This window comes from Protopterus annectens, chromosome 5.part0, assembly GCF_019279795.1.
Source record: "Protopterus annectens isolate FY-2018-M chromosome 5.part0, PAN1.0, whole genome shotgun sequence".
Taxonomy (NCBI): Eukaryota; Metazoa; Chordata; order Ceratodontiformes; family Protopteridae; genus Protopterus; species Protopterus annectens.
The window spans coordinates 918,355,883-918,378,989 of NC_056735.1; the positions used below are offsets into that span (position 1 = coordinate 918,355,883).

General features: G+C 34.7%; 1 protein-coding gene across 8 annotated transcripts in view; it reads left to right on the top strand.

Annotated features, from left to right (window-relative positions):
* CNTN5 (contactin 5) overlaps positions 1–23,107 on the top strand; it is a 5,719,910-nt gene that overhangs the window by 4,983,528 nt on the left and 713,275 nt on the right. For all 8 annotated transcript variants that reach the window (XM_044072706.1, XM_044072701.1, XM_044072707.1 and 5 more), the window contains one exon: positions 2,361–2,536. In XM_044072706.1, coding sequence (XP_043928641.1) covers positions 2,361–2,536 — 176 coding nt within the window. The remainder of the gene's footprint in view (positions 1–2,360; positions 2,537–23,107) is intronic.

The following is a 23,107-nucleotide window of genomic DNA, read 5'->3' on the forward strand; positions in this document are numbered from 1 at the left end:
GTGCAGAAAATGCATAGTCATGGAACTCATTAAAATACTATTTGCATAATTATCTGTTGCACAGCCAAGCATTTTTGAAAAGTTAATGAGTTTCTTACCATGTTTTATAAGTACATAGTACAAATACCTGCAACGTAACTGTGACAAACAAACTTTTCCCTGCCTCCAGATACATGCAAACAGACATACCAACATCTATAGACACACACACACACACACACACACACACACACACACACACACACACACACACACACACACACACACACACACACACACACACACACACACACACACACACACACACACACACACACACACACACACACACACACACACACACACACACACACACACTATATCAATACATTGTATGGATTACCAGGACTGATAATTTAATCAGGATGAAGCTGATCATCTTTACCCATTCAGATTTCCCCCACTGAAATGTTTAACTTTCCTCAGCTAAATTGCCATACATATATATATATATATATATATATATATATATATATATATATATACACATTCTATGCTCTGCCTTGCAAGGATCTTGAACAGATGCCTATGAATTACTATGCTATCGAGATGAATATATCATGCCCTGGACTATGGCATTTACATGTTCTGAAAGTCCTCACTGCTGTGCAGTACACAATAGTTCTGATCAACAACAAATCTATAAATCATGATCTCCTAGCACAATAACCAAAGTCAATTGCACTGCTTCATGTAACATGCAAGCTGACTGAGACTTCTGGCCCGAGACTCTAAGACAACTTTTGTTCAGAAGCAAGAAAAATCAGTGATGATTCCAGAAGTGGCTCCTTTGAACTAACAGAAAATATTGCCTCAAGTAGATACATCACTGCAGGGTTTCCACACTACTATACCAAAAAGGTCCAAAAAGCACCCTACAAGAAATTATTAATATAAATATAAAATTTAGCTGCAAAGCAGATGCCTGATAATTTAGATAATGCTGTTTGATCAGACCAGTAACTCTAGTGCTGTACATTACAAAATAAAGTTCATCTTAAAAACTCTGGGGATAGCATCAGGAAATAATGATGCAGAAAAGGAATGGATTGGTTAATACAAATGGACTTCTGTGATGAAGTCAGTGAATTAGAAGTTCCTCTACTCTCACAACTGCTGTTAGTATTAAAACCATTAGAAACTAAGGAGAAAATAGTTACCACAGCAGGTTGTACTGCCCCGCAGGTGGGACATTACAAGGAACTAATGGACCTGTTTGGAAGTCTGTTATTTCCATGTAAGCCGACTCTGTCAAACATTATTGTTTGCTTAAGTAAAGAAAATGTCTGCCATTTTTTTTAATTAGAAATAGTCACATACTTTTGTTGCTTTCAAATTTTTATAAAAATATTCTTGATAAAATTATATTTTCCACAGTTCTAGATTGGTATGATTGACGTCATTATTAATAGTTTTTATATACCATGCAGTACAATTACACGTCATTGCTAACTGTAAAATTAAATTATTAAAAAAAAAGAAAATATTTTATTGAAAGATTGATATACAGAATAATTGTAAGACGAAAGATGCAATTACACATACCTGAAGACATTTGTCTAGCCTGCACAAAACAAACAAGCAGAGAGTTTCTTATTTAATGATAATTTATGCTTCATCTGACATGTGTTAAATACGCATATATTGCCATTAGTACAATTAAATAGTTAAGTGGTTTGCCCTCAGAGGAAATTGATTCAATATGACATTTTATCTAACTGATTAATTTCAGTGACAAAAAACAAAGTGCTGCTATTTTTATAATGAATGACTATACTTTGAGTAATCTAGTGCCTAGTTTGTTTGGAAATTCAAACTGGGCAATGTTCGTATATAGGTTATTTTTACCTTTATATAGAGGTTTTCTGACTCAAAGTTTATAGAAAACAAAATCTTTAAAGAGTATACTGAAAAGAAAAACATATATATTGTATTCGGTTATTTCAGAACTACCTATGTTGAGTTTTAACAAACACTCAACCTTTAGGTTCTGCAGCGTTAAAAGAAGCTCAGAATGTATTGACTTTTCCATGGCTGAGATATGTCTTCAGGGCTTTGTCATCCAGAATGCTTCTGATGTGCCTCATTTGTGCTTCTTGTTAATAGCAGAATCACTAATTATTCTGAGTCTCATTGTGATGTTAATGATTTGAAATAGTTTCTTAACAGGTTTACGTGAATTTGTTTAGATGGTTCACTAAAAATGATTTTCTTCATATTACTAATGATTGTTTCTTTTGAAAATGCTGTTAGTAGCATGAATATTAGGTTCTTTATTTCATTTTCTAATTATGTGTACCATGTTCTTTTATTTCTAAAAGAACCAACTAAGATGGAATTGACACCTGATCGTGCAGAGATAACAGTGGGGGAGAGCATTGTCTTAAACTGCAGAGCTTTCCATGATCCTACGCTCGAGGTTACTTTCCACTGGTCACTGAACAACCAGCCAATTGACTTCCATGAAGAAGGTGGCTATTTTGAAAACATCAGAACAGTAAGTCAGATGTTCTAGTAAGTAGAATGAATACCAGAAACCACAAAACAAGACATTTGCATTGTAAAACAAGAAAAATTGAGTTATAATTTCCTATCATCAATATCTTTTCTAAAACTGGTTTCGAAAAGATACCAAAGCACTAAGGCTTGTAAATGCAGTCATCATCTTTCATAAAAATACTTAATCAGTAAGATAAAGCAGGACAACATGAATTGATGTTAATAATGGGTGACTTGAATGCACACACTGGGACACACAGAACGGGATATGGGGACTGCCTGGGTCCACATGGGTTAGGCAAAGGGAATAAATAAGGAGAGGCCATTCTAGAATTCTGACTGGGAAACGGCTTGTTATAGCCATCACATGTTTCAGAAAGAGACACAGTCACAAGATCACATATTAGAAGGCCAACATGCAACTCATTAGACTTCTTCCAAGCAAAGACAGGACACTGAGGTTGAATCAATGATTGCAAAGTCATCCTCAGTAGAAGAGCTGACCCACAGAATTTGTAAACAACTGGTAGCCACATTAAGACATAAGCAGTGTTCAGAGAAGGCTCTAAGGTCAACATAGACCAGGCTGAAGCTTTGGAAGTTGACTGGAGAGAAAGCACACCAATTCAAAGAATTGCTTAGGGCTTTAGCACCTCAAGTAGATGAGCAAATAGGAGGAGTTGAAGAAGAATGGCAACACCTCAAAACAGCATGTATGAAGGCTACAGAACAGATATGTGGTCAAGCCAGGTATGGAAATAAGATATATAAGGGAAGCTGATGATGGAATGCAGAAGTCCAGGAAGTCATAACAAGAAAGCAGGAGTGCAGAACAAAGTGGGAGATAGAAAAGACAAGGCTAAGAAGGAATACTGGTTGCCTAAAAAAGAAGCTAAAAAAATAGTTGCAATAACAAAGAATGAGGTATCTGAGGCACTCTACCATCTTCTAGAAAGTAAGTCAGTAGATGGCACAAAGAAACTATATCAGGTTGCAAGGCAAAAACAGAAACATAAAGAAGTTAATCAGACAGCCTTCATAAGGGATGCCAGCAACAACCTGCTGATCAGTCCACAGGACATCAAAGGCAGATGGAAGTAGTACTACCAGCAGCTTCTGAATGAAAAAAACCCACAGAAGCTGTAGTGCCCTAGACACAACCTATGATGAGAGAATATATAAATATATAAATGTCATTGTGTAACAGCTGTTCAAACGTTCTGATGAAGCTCACTGTGTTGTGAGTGAAAGCGCTTAACGTTTCAAATGCCAATAAATGTACTTTTATTTTGTGTTACAGGCAGTGACATTCTTTATATTTTGAGCCATGGACAGTGGAATTTGGTTCTGTATCTACAAGCGGAGGCAGTTTACTGGGTGGTGTTGTGTTGGGAGTGAGCGATATTTGACGTTCTGTATCGCTGGTGTAGTTTTTTTTCTATGATGTGAGAAGAGGAGGAGGCTATTACAAAATAAGTAAAAATAGCACAAAGGAAAATGAAGGCAGGGAAAGCTCCAGGCTTAGGTGAGGTCACAGCAGATATGATAAAGATGCTAGGTGAGATAGGGGAGAAATGGCTCCTGATGGTACTCATAGCAGTGTGGAGAAAATGACATATGCCAGATGACTTCAGAATATGCATTCTAGTGCCAGTGCTCATGAACAAAGGGGACATTTTCAACTGTGGGCAGTACAGAGGTATCAATCTCCTGTTTCATTGCATGAAAGTTCTGGAGAGAGTGACTGATAAGTGAATATGCTTAGTATTACTAGAAAGTAAGATGGGAGATGTGCAGTTCAGATTCAGATCAGGATGCAGCACAACTGACTCAATGTTTGCAGTGAGACAGATAGTTGTGAAGAAGCCAGAGATTAGGAATGAGTCCAACTGGTCATTCCTGATCAACAAAGTCACTGTATTCCAGTGATGTGTCATTACAGGCAGACTCTGAGGAAGAACTTCAGCAAAGGATAGGAGAATGGAATACAAAACTGAAGGCAGATAAGACAGTTGTAATGGCAGCAAATGGTGGAGTTGAGAAGAAGTTAAGAATTGAGTTTGAAGGGAAAATAGTGGAACAGGTTAACAGCTTTAAGTATCTGGAAGAGGTGCTGGAGGAGAAGTGAAGTCTGAATGAGGAAGTCAAAGCTAGAATCAGGCACAGAGTGCCAGGTATAGTATATGACAGACGAATGCCAAAGAAGCTGAAAGGTAACATGTACAAAGTAGCAGTGTGACCAGTAATACTGTATGGTACAGAAACCTGGGCAGTAAAGGCAGAGCAGTTGAGGAAGCTTGAGATGATGGAGAAGAAATGTCTGAGAGTTGTGGTAGGATGCAGACTTTAAATAGATAAAGAAATGAGGACACAAGATCAGACGCCAAAGTAGCTCCAATTGCAGAAAAGATTAAAGAGAAAAGATTGCAGTGGTTTGGGCACATGTGTAGAAAAGCAGAAGACAATCTGGTGAAGAAGATTTGGGACAGAGAGGAAGAAGGCAAAGGGAAATGAGAGCATTCAGCACAGAGGTGAATGGATTGTGTGAGAGAAGACCTGTGACTGCATGAGTGTTGAAAAAGGCAGGAGAGAAGCACTGGCTAGAGAGAAAGATTGAAACAGTTCACAGAACACTCTGACCCCATGTAGAAAATGGGAAAAAAGGGGGCTCATAGTGATGATGATTATGATTAATCAGTAAATTACATAGCACAAAAATGTATTTATTATTTATTTATTTACATTTGTTGTCCGGGAGTGTCCAACTGGACGTAGGTCCATTTTCAGCAGAGGCCTGGGGAGAAAAGCTCCACAGTTAAAATAAACAGACAGTAGTTACATTGGATTACATAGCGATTAACAATTGAACATAGCAATTACTTATAACATATTTACAAATGAAGAACATAGTACATCAGTAGACAACTAGAATCTTTATCTGTGAAGTACATAACAGACATTAACAAATGTTACAATAAGAAGTTCCTGCTGTATAATAAGTACTAGGCTTATGAGCATCTGAGCTTGCTATAATCAAGGTAGTTAGTGGAGTGGAAAGAAAGGTAGTGGTTGGATGGGGTGGGTGATATTAAGAGTGGGAGTTGCAAGGGCATAGCCAGCATGTTTTTAGGTGTGTTTTAGTAAAGTTTTGAAGTGGGTGTATGATGGCATGGAGGTAATTGTGGGTGGGAGGGAGTTCCATAATTTGGCTGTGGTGCAAGAGAATAGTGCTTCACCAGCAGAGTTATTGGCTTTAGTGATCTGCAAGTGATTTTTGTTGCTGGATCTTAGTGGTCTGGTGGTGCGATAGGGTTGGAGTAGATTCTGGAGGGATGGGACATTTAGTGGATGGTTTACTAGTTTAAATAATAAATAATAAATAAATAAATTTGTTGCTGCTTCTGTTTTAGTTACCAAGAATGTCACAGTGATTACTTTTTCACTTTTACCATTTTGTATCAGCACTGGCTGTCTCTTTATTCATTATGTGTGTTAGATAGTTGTATCAGTTAATGCATTTATTTGTTGATTTAGAAGAAACATTGTTTTTCTTCAAAGATGATGGATGTGAGTATCTGTTAATCATGTTTTTCTGTAGGTTAGCATTATATTTTTGTGAGGTGCAATGCAGAAAGGATTTACTTTTTTCTAGGAAAACTGGCTTACAAAAAGTATTGGAGATACTGTATGCTAAAGGTGTTGTATAATTTCGAGGAGAGGAAAACGTACTTTCAAAACAATCTGAGGATACAATGAAAGCAACTCACATTGTTCCATTCCATTTATGTGTTCAGTTATTACTGTATTAACTCCCAACTACATAGACTTCTTTCCAAGGTAAAAAAAATGTAATGTCAGAAGGGAATAGCAAAAACCTGTTCCACGAACAATAAAGGACTTCCTCCCACAGAATTCCAAAAGGATAAAGTCCACCAGTAAAGTTATGTAATCGATTTATTTTCACACCAAACAAAAAACAAAAATCTTAGCACTTTCGTCTCCCTCCGGAGACTTCTTCAGAGATGAATTAAAACCACAAAATGCATCAGTTTTTATACTTTATCTAGTGGGCTGGTCAATAGGTTAATTAATTGATTAACACATTTCATTCATTTCCTTCTAAAAGTGAAATGCACACTGTTTTCATTCTGTGTAGAAAATACAATTTTCTCACAGAAAACATTGGTCTTTAAATTCAATTATCAAATGTCTGTCTACAAATTCAGTATAAATATAAAATATATAACGTTATATTGAATATATCAAAATACGTTGCAATATATTAAATGAATTCAATAAATCATAAGTACATTTAATATACTTATTATATTGTAGAAAAAAATGAATGCAAAAAGATCAACATAACTTTCAATGCTTTTTCTAATAAATGAATACAAGTAGATCCACACAACAGTATGTCGTACCAAAACCTTAAGACATAAACAGTGGGAGACCACTGTTAACATACTAAAAAAGAAACACTAATATCCTGTTAAATATATTACATACAATAATAATGATAATATTAGTATAAATAGTATAAATAGTATAAAAATACAAAATGTAGAAATATAAATGGTAAAAATACAAATAATATATATATATGGAAAAATGTATGCATACACATAATGTGCACACAAAAGAAATACGTACATATACATACCCATACACACATATATCATGTACCCACACATCTACATACCCACACACATAAACACACATGTATAGCCAAATACATACACACACCCCTCCCCCATGCATACACATACCCCCACATGCATATAACTGTTCTTAATGTTAAATACTTTAATTCAATAATTTAATTTAATATAAATATACAATATGATATTGTTAAAATGTCCACCTATCTATACATAATATGATTGTTGTTTGATTATTGTTTCAATTCCTAACTATTATTCAACTTTTTTATTCAACTTTTTTACAGCCCTTTTAGGATCAGCAGCAAAAATTTTTTAAACAGGTGAAATAGATTTGTGGTCATTTAATCCTTTCCCTCCACATGCATCCAAATGCAATTGCCACATAATTTCCTTGTATTCTAACTTTATTTCCCAGTCCCCACCTCTTTCAGGGTGTCCAACCTCTTCTAATACCCAGAATTTGAAATTAGCCTCCTTTCAACACATCAGGTGCCTATATAATGCATTATTCACATTTTGCTTGTTAATATCCCTTATATGTTCGTATATTCTGGCTCTAAAATGTCTCTCAGTTTTACCCACATAATATTTTGAACACACCTTACAAAAAGCCAAATAAACCACACCCTGAGTATAACAACTACTATAATTCTTAGCTTTCAAAGTAATTCCTACGCTAGCTATTGTCAAATTCTTTTGTTCTGCAATGAAAGAGCACTGGGCACACCGTCCACATTTAAAAGTTCGCCGTTTTCTATTTGCACCTGTAACTGTATTGGTTTTGTTAGTCTTATAATGTTCCAGCATATTCTTTATATTCCTATTCCTCCTGTAACTATATTTTATATTCTTCTGAAATGTATTAGTTTTACCATACATTCCATTGAACATCCTCCATGTCTCGTCTATACATTTTCTTAGCCACCCCATACCTTTGTGGTAAGTTAATGTAAGGAAGGGTAAACCATCATTTATATTACTATTCTTATTAATTACTTGTCTGTTTTCTTGCATTTCATTAGCTGTAGAAGTATCGTTTTCCTCTAATAGATCCGATAAGTCCCTCTTTTTAATAGTAAGTAATGGTCCATATCTATTTTCATTTCTTCCTTTTAGAATGTACTCTGCTACCTTATCAATAACTCTTGATGGATAGCCTCTCTCCTGAAACATCTGTTCTACATTTTTAATTTCCATGATAAAATCACTGTCGCTTGAAATCATTCTTGCCATTCTAATCATTTGCCCTTTTACATGTTCTTTTTTAAGAACTGGGGGTGATCACTATTGTAATGCAGGTAGGCATTAGAAAAATGCTTTTTCCGATAAATATTGGATTTATAACAACCATTATAATAATCTTTCTCTAATTGAACATCTAAAAAGTGGATGGCATCCTTTCCAGTCTCAAAAGTAAATTCTAAAAAATTAGTAGTATGACTTATATACCTTATAAATTCATCAGTTGTATTCTCTGCTCCTTCCCATACAATAAAAAATGTCATCCAAGAACCTAAAATATTTTATTATATGTTTTTTGTATATGCAAGGGAAGATAAAATTTAACTCCCAATACAACATCACAATATTGGCATATATTGGTGCACAGGCTGATCCCATGGCAACACCTTCCTTTTGATGGTAGTACTCCCCCTGGAAGTAAAGATAATTATATTTTAAAATAAGTTCCATATTTTCCAGAATCACTCTATATTCGTCATGTGTAAGACCATCCGTTCCTATTATAATCTCATCAAACCATTTTAACCCTTCATCATGTGGAATGACTGAGAACAGATCTTTAACATCAGCTGTTAAGAATATATAATCGTTATTGTATGGGCAATTCACAATTTTCTTTAAAAAATCCCATGAGTCAATAAGAATATGTTCAAAACTATTAAAAATATGCTTGAGTTTGTAGTCCACATATATAGCCAAAGGTTGAGTTTTTGAGCCCTGGGAAGACACAATTGGCCGCATAGGGGGATCTTTAATAGATTTATGTACCTTCGGAATTCCAAAAATAATAGGTATTACAGGTTTAGGAACACTGAAAAAATTATACACATCTTTGTCAATCAATCCTTGTAAGAGATTGTTTTCATTTGTCAAATCAATTTTCTTATACGAAATATTAATTTCATTCTTTGATACAAGCTCATATTGATTCTCCTTATCCAAAATTTCCAGCATTTTCCTATTATATTCCCATTTGTCCATTAGTACCACCCCTCCACCTTTATCTGGCTTCATCACTCTAACTTTGTCGTTTCTACCAAACTCATTTAATATATTGAACTCAGTGGGTGTTAAATTGTCTGTCCTTCCCATATTAATATCTTTTTGATTTTTATTGTATAAATACCTAATGTTCTTCATGACACATTTTTCAAAATTAAATAGTTCTTTCTGTAATGGTGGGTTGTAGGTACTAGATCTTTTTAATTTTGACATACTGCCTTAATTATCTTCATATGTTTTATCCTTAAAATTATGAATAAAATTTAATTTCCTTGTATATAACTTAATATCTAACAAGATATTGTCCAAAGGTGGCATACTACTAGGAACAAAACTAAAACATTTTATAAATAAATTAAAATAGTCTTCACTAATCTGAATATCTGTATAATTAAATATATTAAAATTGTTAAAAGAATTTATAATATTATTGACATCAGTCTCGATTAGTGCTCTCCTGTCTCCCAATTGATGTCTCTTCTGCATTACTTAAAACACTACTAGTAGTTAATGTTGCGGTCTCCCTGTATACTGATTGTTGTTCTCCGCTATCTGTGCATATGTTGGTTGTACATTCCGGTTTCTTATTCTTTCTGATCTCCTTGGTTCATCTATTTCTAAAGGGATAACATCCCTCCGGTTAAACCTACTTTCATTGCCTTCATATCTTTGATAATCGGTACTGCCAGTAGCTTGCATATCATTATAAAACTGTTCTCCATCCCTAAATTCATAGTTTCTCTGATATTGGTTATTATTGTAATGCTTACTAGCAGAGTGATAATTTTTCTTTTTATAGTTCAAATCTGGTCTCCTGTCACAATAATATGCTAGATTTAATTCATATTCCTTTAAATCTCTTTCTATTTTAGACAGTTTTCTATTCATGTTAATATTTGTATAATAATCAACATCCTGCAATATTCTATAATATATGCTTTTATATTCTTCTACTGAAAATAAAACAGCTGTGCTGATACTGAAATACAAGTTATCAATCTCTTTCTTAGTGTTTTCCATATTCACTTTGTTCTATTTAATAATTTCCTTTAAAATGGCCAGCCCACAATCATTTAATATACCAGTAACAATTTTAAAAAACTTGTTGTCATGCTTCACATTATTAGGATACTTATTCAATCTAAGACCTTTAGGCACAATTTTTTCTTTTAAACATTTTTCAAAATAATTATTTTCGACTGCCCAGGCCTTATATTTCTGTAACAATATTTTAAATGTCTTATAGTTGTCTTTGAAAGTAGGGACTTCCTTATTCTCCTTTCTTCTTTCTTTTTCGCTCGTATTACGAAATGAGCGATTAAGCCAAGTTCCAAAATCCATGTCCTTGTATGTATCTGCTATTGGAGCCACTTTCCGTTGCATGTCCTGTCCCAGGTTAGACCTCAGAACTGGACAGTTCCTTGCGTTTGCATTCAACAGCCCATTCTCCTCACCTCGCCGCTCTTTTCTAGCGTCTGACGTCATCAATTCTGCGTCAAGTACTCTCGGACTGCTTTGCGCACATGGAATCTCGCTGGCTGTACTTAAAGGTATAGCATCTGCTTGCGAATGCGTTTGTATTAACTTGATTAATTCAGATAATAAACTACTGGTATCCATGGCAGGATATCCTCGTTCACAGATCAGGTACCTCCCAAAGGGCAACTAGTAACCACAAAGCACCAAAAAATTGTTGTCACACCAAGTAACAAAAACCTGTTCCACGAACAATAAAGGTCTTCCTCCGACAGAATTCCAAAAGGATAAAGTCCACCAGTAAAGGGAAGGGAATACATTTAATGCTATTGTACAACGTCAACCACTTTTAATTTGAGGGATTTTTTTCTGAATTAAGTGCATGACATATTATTAAGTATTTGCAAAATATAGAAATTGCCAATACTGTTTCCCACTTGTGCCTCAGACTATAACTTATTTATAAAATATCTAATAAATTGAATGAACAGTCATATATATATTTAGCTATACATAGCGATTATCTGGTTGTATTTTGGACTGCATCTTCTGCATACCACTCAGCTAGCCAGAATTTTATAGAATATCCAAATATTTGCCTTGCATTTTTGCATGTTCTTCATAAAAATTAGGTTTTCTTGTAAGTCTTTGAGGAATGAAGTCACAAAATAACAGACATTTGTGTTTCAGATTTCATAGCCTTCTGGGAAAGCAGGCTAATACAAAATCCACTATTCTAACAACTTTCTAAGTTTATAAGGATGTTGTATATTTTGGCTTTTCCCGGTTAGGGGTCGCCACAGCAGAACTCCGGTCCACTAATGATTGGCAGTAGACGTTTATGTACCGAGTTGCCAGCTCTGACGCACAACTTTTAATGAAGGTACGCCCATTCACGCATGTCTCCACACAGAAGATGCTTTAGCTGAGAATCAAACAGGACAATGTCTTACTGTGAGGCGACAATGCTACCGCAGCACCACCACCACAACATTTTCTAAATTTATAAGGATAATGCTTAAAATTGGTTGCTATTTTTGCATCTTTGTCTCCCCCCTATTTATTTTGGATCTTGTCCAGATGTCTTGGTCTAAGAGGTTGAGAGGCATTATCATCTGTTTCACTGTTTCATAACTGCAGCTGAATATTCTACAATTATGACTAATTTGGCAACAGTTATAGTAGTTTTGGTCTCTTGTGGGGTCACTCATCTGAGTCAATTTGAGGTTTTGTGGTCTGGTTTAGTATTTATTTATTTATTTATTTATATTTGTTTACTGTGAAAGTCCAACTGGGCTAGAAGCCCATTTTCAGCAGAGGACCAGGGAGAAAAGCTCCCCAGAAATATAAGAGCAAAATACAATAATTAAATAGTATAACAGTATACATATAATAAGATGCAGAATATACATCATCCAGTTAGTGTATTCAAAGAAGTATTCAATATAGTTTTGTAGTAGATGCAGGTTCAAAAAGAAAAACACACAAGCATTTCCATAACGATCACTGCGAGGAAACTATAATTAGAACTGTGGGCATATTAAATAATAGTTATGAAAAAATGAGATTTCCTTTATATAAATATATATATATATATATATATATATATATATATATATATATATATATATATATACACATATATTTATTTGTGAGTAGTAATAGCACTGAGGAGAGGAATGAGGTAAGGAGTGGACAGTGTGATGAGAGAGTTACAGATATTGTGTATGTCAGGTTTGGCGCATGCCAGTTTTTGGACAGATGTTCAAATAGTAGTTGTTTGAAACTGGTGATTCAGGAATATTTTGGAGGGTGTGGGGTAGAGAGGTCCATAGTTTGGCTATTTGATTTGAGAATAGGGCTTTACCTTGAGTGTTGTCAGCTTTGTTTGCTGTGAGAACGTTTCTGTCTGCATATCTTAGACTTTGTGGACATTCCTTGAGGGATGGGTAACTGTCAGGATGGAAGATGATATTGTGTGTCAATTTAAGGGTAGCTTGAGCCAATTTAATTTATGTAGAGCAATACAATGGTGGGTTTGTTGGGGAGGGTTGGCTGCAAAGCAGGCTATTTTGCTGTAGCAAGTTTCCAATTTGGTTAAGTCTGATTTTTTTTAAGTTGGTAAAGAGGGGTAAAGCATAAAGGAGCATAGAGAGGAGGAAGTTTCTGGATATGGCTAGTCTGATATTGTCAGAGAAGAATGGCTTGCTTCTGTAAAGTGAGCCAAGTTTGACGTGAACTTTCTTAGATGTGATGGCTATGTGTTGGTCAAGTCTGAGTTTGTTGTCCATAGTCACGCCAAGGAGTTTTGTATGTCAGCTGGTTGGATGACTGTGTTGTTTGTTGAGAAAATGGTAAAAGGAGGGGTGATAGGTGATTGTTTGCTACTGGTAAATAGCATTCATTGTGTGCTTTTGGGGTTGAGGATTAGTTGTGATTTACTTAGAAATGTTCCAATATCATTAAAAGCTTGTTGGGTACTATTTGGTGGTCGTGTAAGGTATCTGCTGAGCAGACTAAAGTTGAATTATCTGCATATTAGACTCCTTAGGTAGTTGGTCAGCTGCTAAGGAAAAAGGTTTCAGTTTTTTCAGCATTGTTCTTAAGGTGTTAGCTGGGACAGGTTTGAGGTCAAAAGAGTTGTTGTTAGTTTCCATATTAGCTGGAAGAGACAGTGGGGTGGAACTGTTCCCTGTAACTAGGGAGAGGGTGGCGTTTATAAAGTAGGTGCTGATTTGTGAGGGAACACTCATGCTTTGTTATTGGTTGTTGGTTCTGGAGCTGTGGCTTTACCTGGGTGAAGGAGTGAGTTAATTGCCTGCCAGAACTTTTTAAGATTGTTTTCATATTTGTTTTGCATAGATGTATAATATGCTTTTTGTCTAGTTTGAGTTGTTTTTTGTTTGATTGTGGAGCTGCTGGTATGCTAATAGAGTTTTATTGTCTTTTCTTTTCTGGTGTTGAAACCAGGTTCTGTCCCTTAGTTTTTTGAATAATTGTTTCTTTTGCTATCCCGTCAATCTCTTATTTTTATCATGATATGTACCAGTTGGTGTTAAGCTATTTAGAATAGCTATAAATGTGTCATTGAAGTATGTTATGGCCTGGTTGAGTTGGAGATGATGGAATGGTGTCCAGTTATCTTTATTGAGCATGTCTAAGTACGCTTTGTTGGAGAAGTTTTTGGTATTTCATACGACTTTGTAAACTATGGTTCTGGGTGGGTTGAGCTGATGACAGATTAAGTAGGTAGGTCTAGGGTCTTAAATTATTTGGAAGGCATCCAGAGAGATAATTGTGGGTGGTACTGTTAATAAGTGACCAGTCTAAGATAGATTCTCCTTTGCTATGTTTATCTATTTGAGTGGGAAACTGGATAGCTTGGGAGAAACCATGTAGATTTATGAAGGTGGAGGGGTTATCACCAATGCAAGTGTTCCAGTCTAAGTTGAAGTCACCTGTGATCATGGTTTCATGGGTGTAGGTTGAACCTGTTCAGGCTATGAGTTCCTCATTGGCAGTGGGAGTATTGTTTGGAGATATGTAAGTGGCTATAATGGTAATATTTTTCTTTGAGCTGATTCTGAGCTGTGTTACTAGAACTTCAAAGTTGTTATTATAAGGGTATTTGATGGGTAAGTAGTCTATGCTTAGGTCATCTTTGTTGAAGATTGCAACCCTGCCTCCCTTCTTCTTGATCATGTCTAACCTGTGTATGCAATAACCTTGGGGGAGTATGTCTGGGTCACTTATATGGGGTTTTAGGCAAGTTCCTGTTGCTATAAGAATGTCTGGTGAGTACTGTGCAAGGACTGCATGAATGTCTGTGATTTTGTTAAGTAGGCTTCTAAGGATCATGTTAAGAATGAGAAGGTCTGAAGTTTTAATGTGAGGAAGGGGTGGAATGGTAGGCATGATGGTATGTTTAATGAATGAACTACTGAGGCAGGGCCAGGAAGTGTAAACTTTGGCTCGAGATGATTATGACTATTGAAGTGACAACCCAACCCCATGTGCAAAATGGAAAAAGGGGTTGAGGATGAATGCATGGATGAATGGAGTACAATTTACTGGAAACTATAGTCAATTAGCACATTTTTTTTTAAGAATTTTTCATGTACAGAATTGCTGGATGTACAATTTGTGAAATTCATCACAATGAATTTAAAGTTTTACTCCAGTTATTTTACTTTACTTCAGTGATGATATACATTCCATCAGTAATACAGCACAGACACACATGTTAGTTCAGCATTAGTGGGAATTGGTTTGCAATCAGAAGTATAGTACACTAAAAATCTATTTATTTTAGGTCAATATTATCCTTATTAATTTACATGTGTTACCAAAATATTTATTTACACATGCATTCCAAAATGTTGTGACACTTATACTGATAATACATTAAAATACTCTATGTAAAAATAGTCGTTTTTCTACTACATTTGTGCCTGACGTGTATATATCTTTAATTGTAATTTTTTAAATATGTTAAGTGGGTAAGTGGGCTGGTTCAGAGACATTTTTCGGCCAAGACCTTCATCACAAGGGCAAGAGTACATACAAAATGAACATATAGGAACAAAAAGCATTCCTTTAAGGATGACAAGGATACCCAGAGAAAGGTCACACAAGTATAGGGAAACCATGCAGACTCCATCCATATAGAGAGTAAAAGTCAATACTGAACCTCAGATCTATGAGGCAAGAATCCTTCCATTAAGCCACTGTGCTACTTCTGCATTTTCCATCATTCTATTATATGGTATGATGCTGTTTCAGGTTCCCTGCATTTTATCTTATTCCCTGATTCACTTGCTTTCACTTAAAAGGGGCAATTTTGTATTACATCTACTGCACTTCTGATTTTCCATTCTTTAGCAATTAGCAGTGACATCTGAAGATGCCCTTATCCACCATGAAAACTTTTCAACTCCTGTGTCTTTTAATTCATGAAGATTTTTCCCATTCTATGTTTGCCTATACCCATAGTTATTCTAGCTGTTTAAATTCTAGGAACATAGGTTGCATTCCTGTTCTTGTTTTTCCTGTATCTACAGCAAGCTGCATTATGATTTTCCTCTCTTTGTAAAGTGTCATTGAGATGGGCTTAGTCCAGTGCTGAACACTCACATGACCCTAAATCTTTGTACAGTGTCATTGAGATGGGCTTAGTCCAGTGCTGAACACTCACATGACCCTAAATGTGGTGTTCTGAAATTCAGAATTTTGACCACCTCTTACTTCCTTTATCTCTTCTGTGGGTAGGTCACACATTTGTACAAACATTACCAGTACTCAAAATATTTTATGTTATCGAAGTAAAGATAAAGATGGAAACTGAAACACATTGTGATGTAAATAAATGTTCAGTTATGTATGCTAAATACTCTGTTGTCAATGAGAAGAAAATTATACAAAATAAAGTGTTGTGAACACATGACTGATCACAGCGTAAACCCACTTGCTTGTTTTACAAATGTATATATAAAAATGAAATAAATAAATAATTTCAGTCAGTGGTGTATACAAAGAAATATAGATATCTGTATCAGTGTTTGATAATCTCTATGCATACTAGAAGGCTTTAAGAAAAAAAAGGCAGATGCTTCTATGATCTCTCAAGATTTTCTTTGATGATGATGCATACATGGTCTCCTCTTTGTGTGCATACGTTTTTAAATGAGTGTCATCCAGCCTGGTTCTGTTCTCTCATTGAACCATCTTCCCCAGTCTTCTTGCTTATTCTGTCTTCATCTGGTGGAATTTGCTTTACTTTTGTCAGGTTTCATCCAGATCTGTTTATTGTGAAGTGCAGGCAGCTTATCTTTTTATGCACAACTTTTCATTCAATAACATGTTAAGAGTTCTTTAATGGAAACTGTTATGCAGATCTGAGGTGTCTACCAAATCATTAGGCGCCTTGCTCATTTTATACATTGGTGACACCCTCATGGTACCTTCTCATCCTTTTTTCTTGTATTATGCTCTCTACTTTTATACTGATAAGATACTTTCCTTTGTAATGCGTATATTGTATGGTGGTTATTTATCTTACCATTTGCCTTCTAATCGTTGTAATAGATGTGCCTTTTCAGTTTATGTCTTTCTCCCTTTTCTTCCCTTTTCCTCGTAAAGATGTCACTTTTTTACTATCAGAACAAGGAAATAGTAATACAATGCAATTAAAGTATCTTTACTGTATTATATTGCATGTTATACTTTTTTTTTATTTTTGCTTATTCTTCTTCCCTGTCTTTATCTTTTGTGCTCTGACCATCATATTCTAAATGATTATCCTGTGTTCAGTTGATTGTATCTACATTTAGATTTATCAAGCAAAGCAAATATACGAAAGCGATGACCAATGCAGGCTGAGAGTAATCCAATTTAATATGCCACAAATAACGTAAACACGATTAAATACACAAAAAAAATGAACGCATTCACATAAACAGCGTTTTCGTCCACAGGGACTTCATCAGATGTAATGCCATATTAGTTTAAATGAATCATTTTATATAAAACCAACTTAAATAACATCCAATCATAGTTCTTTCACAATATGAACCTACAAATCAACGTTCTAGCTTCTACATAGTATAAAATTTCATCACTTCCTTTTACAACCATAATTGTTTCATTAATATTACCTAAATCAATAAATTACTAAATAAAACTTTATTATATAAAACTCCCTATATTTGTGATGTTGACATTTTACAATAAAAACTGTAAAACCATTTTTTTGTTTAAAACTTCTATTTAAAATATACTATTAAATATAAAGTCAAAAAACTACATGTGTAAACCTGTATTTTCTAAATAGGGTAAGGGTGACACCTACTGTCCAAATATGGTAATGCATACTCCTTCACAACTTGGCTGATCTAATTTTCAAAAGTGGCAAAATAGAAATATATTCATTTAGCCCTGGTTTCTTATTTGCCTCCAAAGCCACTTGCCACCATAATTCTTTATAGGCAATATATTCTTCCCAAAGGCCTCCTCTTATATTCCTTTTTATTTGGTCTAGGACAAAGAACAAAAATTTGGCTCCTATACAAGTCCTTATTAGTGGACCCTCACCCGAATGAAAATTCACTGGAAATAGAAGTAAATGACAATAAAAATACCTTTGAAGGGTTTACTATTTATAATTTTAGTAACTTAGTGCTAGAAGTACAGCATTTTAAACTATTAGAGAAGGGTTTTAAATTTATACCACTTACCCAAGGTAATTCCACCCAGACACTGATAGATATGAAACTATTTTTAAGAAAAATGAACTTGGAACTGTTATATCATAAAGAAGGGATAAGTTCCAATAGTAATTTGGGAATAGGGAATATTAATAATAAAGGAAATCTTTTAGTTAAGAAATCTACTTTTAACCCCCCAGTTCACAATCAGCTGAAGAACTTTGAAGCTATAATGGAAAAGGAAATTAGGAAGTACGAAAAAAGAGTTAAATATAATACGGTTCATTACAACCTTAACCCACATGAATATGAGAAATTAAAGGAATTAAAAATGAATAAAAATGTAAGGGTAATGAAACCCGATAAAGGTGGGGGCATGGTTGTAATGGACGTTATTTTGTATGAAGGAAAGATGAACGAAATATTAAGAAATGAAATGAAGTATAGAGAAGTTTCTATTATTGAAATTAATACAGCATATCAACGCATTGATAATATTTTAGAGGATATGTTTAATGAAAATCTGTTTACTATGAAAACGTACGCCTTTCTGAAAACTGAAAAACCTATAATACCGGCCATCTTTGGCATACCAAAGATTCACAAAAATAGTTTTGACCCCCCCCCCTGAGACCCATTGTCTCAGCGGGTGGGTCTAAAACGAATTATTTGGCAAAATATGTTGATCAAAAGGCTAAGCATATATGGTTACAAAAGGGGGCCATCTTAAAAGACTCCTGGGATCTACTGAGAGGGTTGAACAATAGCCTTTTTGATGAAGAATTGATTTTCGTCACCATTGATATTGTTGACCTATTTGGATCTATACCTTATGAGGCTGGTATAAGAATGTTCGAAGAAGAGATTTTTGGGGATAGTGTATTAACTCTAGAAGAAAAGGTAGTGTGCACAGGTTTAATGGATATGGTATTGAAAAATAATTTTCTAACCTTTAATGGAGAATTTTTTCAACAATTACAAGGTGTATCAATGGGGGCAGCCTGTGCACCTACCTTTGCTAATTTAGTACTAGCAAACTGGGAGGAACAGTATGTATTGAAGTCCGCCTATGTCAAGTGTTGGACGTTATATAAGAGGTTTCTTGACGATATAATAATTTTTTGGATAGGGGGTAAGAAAGTATTAGAAGAATTTATTGAATATATAGCTAAAACTACTGACTTCTTAAAATTTACTTATAATTATTCTGGAATTAATATTCAATATTTGGATGTTGAAATAACAAAAAAAGACAAAAGTTTTGAAACATGTGTATACAGAAAACCCACATATGTGAATTCCTTTTTACACTACAAAAGTGCCCACCCAATATATTGCAATCCAGGATGACAAATGATGAAGGAAAATTCAAAGTGGAATGTGATTTATTGGAAGGAATGTTTCTCGACAGAGAATATCCTTTAGTATTTATTAGAAATATTAGATCCGAAGTGGAAGAGTGAAGAAAAGGAAGATTTCAACCTATTTTTGGTATAACTAGTGAACACAGTAAGATAGAAGAGGAAAAAGTAGGAAATTTTCAAAAATCTTTGATTATGGAATACAATTTATTGAATAAAAATATAAAATTTGTATTCCAGAGAGAATGGGAAAGATTTATGGCCCTCACCGACTTGGAAGGACTACCCCAAGTGACACCAAGAGTGATATTTAAAAACCCAATAAATATAAAAGGAATTTTGGAAAATAATAATTGTAGTAATAAAAGAAGCCAATTAGGTAATAGGGTTAAGGTGGGAACCTTTAAATGTGGTAAATGCAAACAATGTGAGCACATTATTAATAGAGACAATGTTTACCTGATAAGTAGGGGAACAAGTATAAAAAGTAAAGGGTACTACAATTGTGATTCTATAGGACTTGTGTATTTGGCTATTTGCATGGAGTGTGAGTCATTCTACATAGGAAAGACAGAAAGGACTCTAAAGAGGCGTATTTACGAACACATGTATGATGTCAAAAAAGAAAAAGACACAAATGCATTATACAGGCACACAAGGATTTGTATAGGAGCCAAGTTTTTGTTTTTTGTCCTAGATCAAATAAAAAGGAATATAAGAGGAGGCCTTTGGGAAGAATATATTGCCTATAAAGAATTATGGTGGCAAGTGGCTTTGGAGGCAAATAAGAAACCAGGGCTAAATGAATATATTTCTATTTTGCCACTTTTGAAAATTAGATCAGCCAAGTTGTGAAGGAGTATGCATTACCATGTTTGGACAGTAGGTGTCACCCTTACCCTATTTAGAAAATACAGGTTTACACATGTAGTTTTTTGACTTTATATTTAATAGTATATTTTAAATAGAAGTTTTAAACAAAAAAATGGTTTTACAGTTTTTATTGTAAAATGTCAACATCACAAATATAGGGAGTTTTATATAATAAAGTTTTATTTAGTAATTTATTGATTTAGGTAATATTAATGAAACAATTATGGTTGTAAAAGGAAGTGATGAAATTTTATACTATGTAGTAGCTAGAACGTTGATTTGTAGGTTCATATTGTGAAAGAACTATGATTGGATGTTATTTAAGTTGGTTTTATATAAAATGATTCATTTAAACTAATATGGCATTACATCTGATGAAGTCCCTGTGGACGAAAACGCTGTTTATGTGAATGCGTTCATTTTTTTTGTGTATTTAATCGTGTTTACGTTATTTGTGGCATATTAAATTGGATTACTCTCAGCCTGCATTGGTCATCGCTTTCGTAGATTTGCTTTGCTTGGTGGAGTTAGGAGGTGTTTTTCTACATTTAGATTTATATTACACTTTCTTGGGTTCAAAGTGCAATGCACAGAATAAACCGCAATGATCATGATACAATAAGTAGAGCGTCTCCATAAGCCCTTAAGGCCTTTGAATCAGTTACTGTAATTTCTTTTCTGAGCACTTCTTTTACAATTGCAGTCATTGTGCACTGCCTATCTTCATTGTGTCCACCTGGTCTTACACCTCATTACTGGTGCTATCTGCATGTTATATGAAAATGGGATGTGCTGTTTTGTTATGTTACTCTTGTCATGTCATTACTTAATTATTCCTCTTACTTCACAATACTGATTTGCATATTTATTTACTTACTGTCACTACATCTACCTATGGTATTTTTCCTGATCTGTATTGATCTTAATACTTGGACTATTTTTCTCTGTATTTACTTTTATACATTAAAGTGCATTAAACATCTTTGATTTACAAAATAATTTATTTCCCATTATATTTCTCATGTTAAAGCTGCAAGTGATTTTCCAAAAATATGAAGATTATAGTGAGTAGTCTCGTATTTCATTTAACTGTTTACTCAGATTGTCTCTATAACTACATCCACAAAATAATGTGATGGGTAATACTAGGCAATGATTTACAAAACTGCAAAGCACTCTGGATAAGCAAAACAACTTACATCTTTATAATCAGACCTTCTTGCTTACATTATAGTTTCACTGTTACTTTGCCACATGTGTTAGTTTCAATGTGATGTGTTTCACCTACAAGAACTATATGAGAACTTGTCCTTCTTGGAAATAACAAAGTAATGCTGATACATTTAGCATGGAAATTCAGTTACGTATACATTCATTTAGGTAGTCAGGCATTGTGGGCATTTTTGATGTTATATCACAGATCTTCAACTGACATTAAGTTGTTTATGGGAAGGAGTTTATATCTAGGTCCAATGGACAGCAAATTATACTTGCTGCAGAATATGACCAATACACTTGAACAATAAGGGAGAAATCTGTCTGCCCACTATTTTTCAAAGGGCAAGTAGGATATATAGCTAAGCCATGGTGGCATTGTTGCCTCACAGTAAGAGGTTCTTCTGTTCGATTCTCGGCTGGAGTGCCCTCTGTGTGGAGTCTGCCTGTCCTGCCCGCAGTCAAGTGGCCTCCGAAAGACGTGCGTGAATGGGCATGCCTTCACTGAAGGTTGGGCGTCGGGCTGGCAACTCGGCACCATAAAAATCTACTGCCAATCATTAGCGGATCAGAGTTCCGCTGTGGCGACCCCTAACCGAGAAAAGCCGAAAAGACCATCAACAAGTAGGATATATAGCTATGACCATTAAGCTATTAGATAAGTCAGTCGTAGTTTTGACCTAATATATACATGTATGACTTTCCTTTTCCTTTGCATTGCCTCTTTATATCACAGGTGAAGGTCCTTTCATTCTTCTATTTTCATCAGGTATTGAAAAGTATTCAGCAAAATCATCAGAACCTCAAAAGTATAATTCACACTATAGTTTGCTGTTGTGGGACTTTTATCCAAAGAAGTTGCTCTGTCTTCCAGCATTCTCCTGTTTTCTGTCATCTCTGTACCACCACTCAGGGCTGCTACCATTTTTAGGTAAACTTTATCTGATTTCTGAGGCCTTCATTCTAGCTCCCTAGTCATGCATCTCGTATGAAATGACTCTTTGTCACTTTTCACCTTTCTTTACTTCAACCTCGGTTTCTTTCTTGACTTCTAGATATTTTGCCTTCATTCTTGCCTGTGTGCTTAAAATATTATTTTATTTATTTATTCAAATTTGCCATGGGGCATGACAAAAAATGCAGATTTCACAGCACATACCATCCATGGTAAATTTGAGGAACTTTCTGTAAGTGCTGACTCCCTCGACAGGTCAGTGTTTATGCAAATGATGATTAATTCTGGATCATTTCAATATCTTGGTTGAATAACAAGTCAGTGCTTCTTACAATAAGTATTTATTACAAAAATGATATGATTGCTCAAGGGGCCATCTTTGATGCCTCCAAAAAAGCTATTCATTGGATTTGTTTTTCTCCTCAAGGTGATCATCTCAGACATAGTGTTGGAGATAAAAACAGACTGATATGACTAACCCTGAATGCAGAACATAAGAAAATGTACACTATATGCTATGAATATCTGAAGGCAAAAATGCCAATGGTCAAAAAAAATAAAAATAAAAAAAATCAGAAT